This window comes from Cryptomeria japonica, chromosome 4, assembly GCF_030272615.1.
Source record: "Cryptomeria japonica chromosome 4, Sugi_1.0, whole genome shotgun sequence".
Lineage (NCBI taxonomy): Eukaryota > Viridiplantae > Streptophyta > Pinopsida > Cupressales > Cupressaceae > Cryptomeria > Cryptomeria japonica.
The window spans coordinates 266,922,535-266,927,511 of record NC_081408.1 but is presented as its reverse complement, the minus strand read 5'-3'; the positions used below and the strand labels follow the sequence as shown (position 1 = coordinate 266,927,511).

At 33.5% G+C, this 4,977-nt stretch overlaps 1 protein-coding gene across 1 annotated transcript; it reads right to left on the bottom strand.

The window, feature by feature from the left end:
- Positions 1–927: 927 nt before the first annotated feature.
- LOC131052447 (F-box protein At2g02240) lies at positions 928–3,134 on the bottom strand. Its single transcript, XM_057987121.2, has 3 exons — positions 2,787–3,134; positions 2,582–2,706; positions 928–1,552 (listed from the first exon to the last, which is right to left on the bottom strand). Exons 1-3 carry the CDS (start codon positions 3,042–3,044, stop codon positions 1,123–1,125), a joined length of 813 nt encoding a protein of 270 aa, XP_057843104.2. The 5' UTR covers positions 3,045–3,134; the 3' UTR covers positions 928–1,122.
- Between the last annotated feature and the right edge of the window lie 1,843 nt (positions 3,135–4,977).

Here is a 4,977-nt window from a genome sequence, read left to right as displayed (position 1 = left end):
GTGAGTTTTCTTTGACAACATTAGTCATCTCACTTCTAAACTTTTTATAAAAAGATCTATTTTTTGATCCATCTCTATACAAAAGAGTAAGTATTGAGAATTGCCTTAATCAAACCTCTTGTATTCAGATGTTAAAGAGCACAATTCACTCATCTCCTATGCAGTTTTTTCTTTCAGGAACGCATCAATAAAGTTTCACTGCTTCTTTGACAATTAAAAACTCATCAAGGTATTATTATTGTAGTACACAGGACAACACCTAATGAAGCTGTTGCAGTCATACCTGAGCTATATATTATCAGCTGAACTACCATATGCTTATTTTATTTTAGAATTAAACATTAGTTTCCCATAGCCTGCAGACTGAATTTTCTTGGCAGAACTTGCAAGCTGTCATATTAATGTCCATATGCATGCCTAATATATATCTTCTTTTTTGAACATACTAGAATCAACTATTTACAAAACCGAGTGTTCATATGCAATGTGTACTTGTTATTCACAATAAAATGCACTTCGTCACTATCCTTACAGTGTCTTGAACAAAACATAGAATTTGCAACCAATTTTAGTCAAACGAAATTCCACCATATATGAAAAAATCCATTCAACACCTTATTGGAACTATCTGTACTGTTAATATGGAAGAGAGATAGCACAGTTGTGTAGATGGATTGGCAAGGCTCTATTCGCTCTTGGTCATGAGCTCAAGACCTCAAGAATGTAAAATTCTCTTTTTATACTGAATCTAGAATATAAAACTTGCAAGATATATCATATATGAAATAGAGTGAAAATGTTCCCATTCTTATGTGAATGTTCTTATACGCAGAGGAAAGCTGCCGGGCAGCCTACAACCTAAAAGATATCAGAGAGAAAAGAAGTGCAAGAAGTGCAAAAGCAATATCTACCTTCAGAGGTGGAAGCAACTATTATATTTATATGTTTTGGGTTGATTACAGAGTCATATTCAAAATTATAGTCCTGCAGTTATGATGATAAATGCAGTAAATCTTAAGCACCAGCTTTCTGACACAATGTTTTCAAGAAATTTCATCATACAAATTTTGTAAAAGTAAAAAAAATCAGTTCAACACGAAAAGCTGATACATGCCAAAACCACTAAACTGATGTGGGTTGAATCCTAACTCCATCAAAAAATAGTTCAGATTTCCATCTAACAGAATCTACCTCTTTCATACTGAATTCAATGTAGTTTGGCATCTCAGAATCAGTGTACGCTTTGGCAGTAAATTCCCCTGCAACCACTTCTATCCACCCATCACTCAGATAATTCAAAGGAGCAATCGTCAAATTCAGATCTATTCTTGCTCCTTCCCTGTCCATCAATAGCCGACCTGATTTCATTTCATCTCCTTCTGCAGTTGTGATATTAAATTTCAGGGGAAGGTTATTCCACCCACGAGAATGGGGTCCTAATTTAATCAGAAATGACAAAGAGTAGTCTGTATTTGGTGACAACAGCCTGCAGTCAAATCTGCTCTTTACCTCGAACTTCCCAACCATTTTTACATCGGCCACTTCCTTGAAACTGAACACACAACATGAAACCTTAAGACTTTCATCAGACCTCGGGAGAACAATGTAATGTCAATTAAGGGTAAAGTCACATCACCTTGCAACATAAACTGAGAAGAATGTCTATTGCTTTGCATAAAAGAACAAATTTGAATATGAGAGGAGTGCCGTACTACACTGTGTTATAGAGGAGCAAGTAAGACAATCATTCAATAAAGCATGAAGATTTGATAAGATAAAATAAGGTTCGGTTCTGTTTACTCCCTCTACTTTGGTTGCGGTCAAAAGCCAGGGCTACCAACCTTGAACAGTTCGAATGGGTAAAATGGAGATAAGGCCTTGGGTGGCGCTTCTACAAGGGAAGTGTCGCTAACCCAATTGGCATCTGGCTTGGCCATGACCCGAAAGCCAAACTTTGATTATTTTCTCCAAGGACTAAACCAGTAGGAAATTATTTGAAGCATGATTTAAAACAACAAATTACTACAATATAATAGGCTTCAAGAGACACACTTGATTTTGATATTAGATTTGTAAGACTGAAAGAAAGGTCTAGGATCGTTAGCTGTTCAAGATTGAAACAAGGGATAGCACCGATTGCTACCGATTCCAATAACTTAAGGATCGCACCCAATTGCAGGAGAAATCAAGAAACCCTATAAACTATACAACCCTAAAGGTCATACCCAACAACAGAACTTTTCCTAATCTACGGGGCGCAGAAACACAGGTTTCAGATAGATAGCAGCCAAACTCCAAAAAAGTTTTATTGTTTCATTTTATTTTAACTTTTATAACCCCAAGTATATATCCTACAGTGCCTTCAGTGCCTTCAGTGCATACAGAGCAATTTAAGGGACAAAAAAAGTCGTAAGTAAAAAATCCTTCAACTAAAAATTGGGCTACTGAATTCTTAAATTAACATTCGTCTAAATATATTCTTCTCTTCTTCTTAGCTTGCCAATATATTAAATGACATATCTGAGACACTGAAATTATCTATACTGAGATCAATTGAAAGGAATCTATATATCTCATAAACCTGGAATTGGCAACTTCACCAGGACTCCACCCCCAATAGCGTTCGTCATCACCCCAGACGATTGAGAATTCTCTGGAAGATAACATAGAACACACTTTTCCAGTTGGCCTTTGTAGCCAAAATCTCTGCACGTTGTCAATGAATTGTGTGAAAAGTTTAAAGGAAAATAAAATCAACATGAAAAGAATAAAATCTGTGTACCCACCTGGGTTCCTCCGTTCAGAAAGATTGACTGACACAGGTGAAAGTAGAGTTGTTTCTTCGAAGAGTACGTGATGGGAGAAACTGAGTTAGCGAGGATTTGGGCATAATGGGTAGGAAGCCATTTGTCCCAGAGAGAGTCTGAGGAGGCTGCAGATCTAAACAGCTTAGAGACTGCTGCGAGTCTGCAGGCATCGCGAGGAGTAGTAAATGACAAGATCTCAGATATACAGTTCTCTGGCACCTCTTTCATTTTTTTCATTTGATCACTAACCTAAAACACAAAAAAATCAATCGACCAATAGCCAAGGCATTTCATACAACAGAGACTTCCATTTAAATCAGAGCATTGAGGACGCTTTGTTTCCGTCGAGGTTGTAAAAATGCTATTATAAGGTCACTAATACAATCGTTCAATTAACTTATTATTATTATTTTTATATTGAATTACAAAGAATAGCAGGTAGCTGAAAGAGAAAAACATTAAATTAAATCACACAAGTAGCAGATAGAATATACAAGGGGTCAGCATTTGAAAAGACATGAAGTTACAAACAATTACAACAGGCCAACAACAGAGACATCACAAAGAGGAAACACGACAAAAGACGTTGAAGACATCCATCAATTAACTTTGGTGGTTATTTTAAAAAACATAGATGCAAGTTTCAAATTAAGACTGCACATGTTTAAAGTTAAAAGTCTTTTATCCTCCCAAAATAAATGTTGGATTCTTATATTATATGTAATAGTAAAAGTGGTATTTTTAGCTTTTATCTTATTTGTTGTGCATAATACCTATTGTATTCATTTAAGTCTAATTAATCAATTCTTTGCATTAATCTGATTATTATTTTTGTTTTCAAAATAAATTTAGTTTTTTTATAAAATTGAGATTTATATTTTTAAACTAGAAATTATTTATTTACAATATGATTAATATGATTGAATGAGAAAATGTGGCGTTATAGAACAAATTTATAAGAATGATAGATTTTATAGGCTCTTCTTATATTTTTTTATATTTAAAAAATAAATGTCTCTTTTAACTAACTTTTTTCGATAAAATGATTTTTATGTATAAATAAATATATATATATTTTAATAATTTTTTTATAATTTAATAATTACTAATAGTTATTTTATTACAATCAATTATAATTAATATTACCTAATTATAATTATTTTCAATTTAATGAAGGCTCTTGTCATTTTGTATGCGATGGAGCATAGTTGTGTTCTTGGTTGGAAACAAATTATTTGTGAATCTAATTCTCGGGTGGCGGTGACTTTGTTGAATGAGCGATGGTTAGATGAGGTTAGTTGGCACTTGGCTGTGGTGATTAGGCAAATTCTTTGGTTGTGTAACTCATTGAAAACTGTTATTTTAGTCACATTCCTCGCGAGTGGAATGGTTTTGCAGATTGTTTGACCAAATGAGCTTCTAATCATGGATAGGTTTGGAATATAGTGGATAGGAGGCAATTATCTTCATATATGTCTCATTTGTTAGACCACTTAGTGGAGACTTACAGAGCTATGTAATTTTTTCTCCGTTAGGCATGTGGCCCCTCTTGTATTGTTTTTCTTTCTTTGATTTAATAAGTTTTCACCCCTCTTTTAGTTATATGAATTTTATAATTAAATTAGGATTGCATTCTTAAGAAAAATGTATATTTTCACTATAATGTTTATATTATATTATTTTATTGAAGTAAGAATTATAGTTAATATTACAAAAATATAATTAAAATAACAATAATTCAATATTTTTTTAGCAAATTGCTACCATAGGGAGTAGCTCCCTCCCCTTATTTTAAAAAAAAGGATTACAAATTTATTCATAGAAAGTACGCATCATAACTCAAATAACTTCAGTGATCTCCTAAAGTCGTTTAATCTGTGTCGACGATAAAGTCTCATCATTGAAGCATACAAGATAGGCATATGTATCCATTTGTTATCATCAAGAGCCTCCTACAAAAATTCAACAATTTGTTGTTCACTCCTTCTAAGATTTGACACATACGACATCACTAATAAGCCCTAATTAAGGATCCAACAAAATGTTGTTAATCGCATCCAAAGCCATATTTTTAAACTGTGGATGCACCAATCATTTGATGGCACTCACCATGTATTTTCAGTTCCTTATTGTGTAGACTATGTTGTAGACATACCTCTCCAAGATCTTA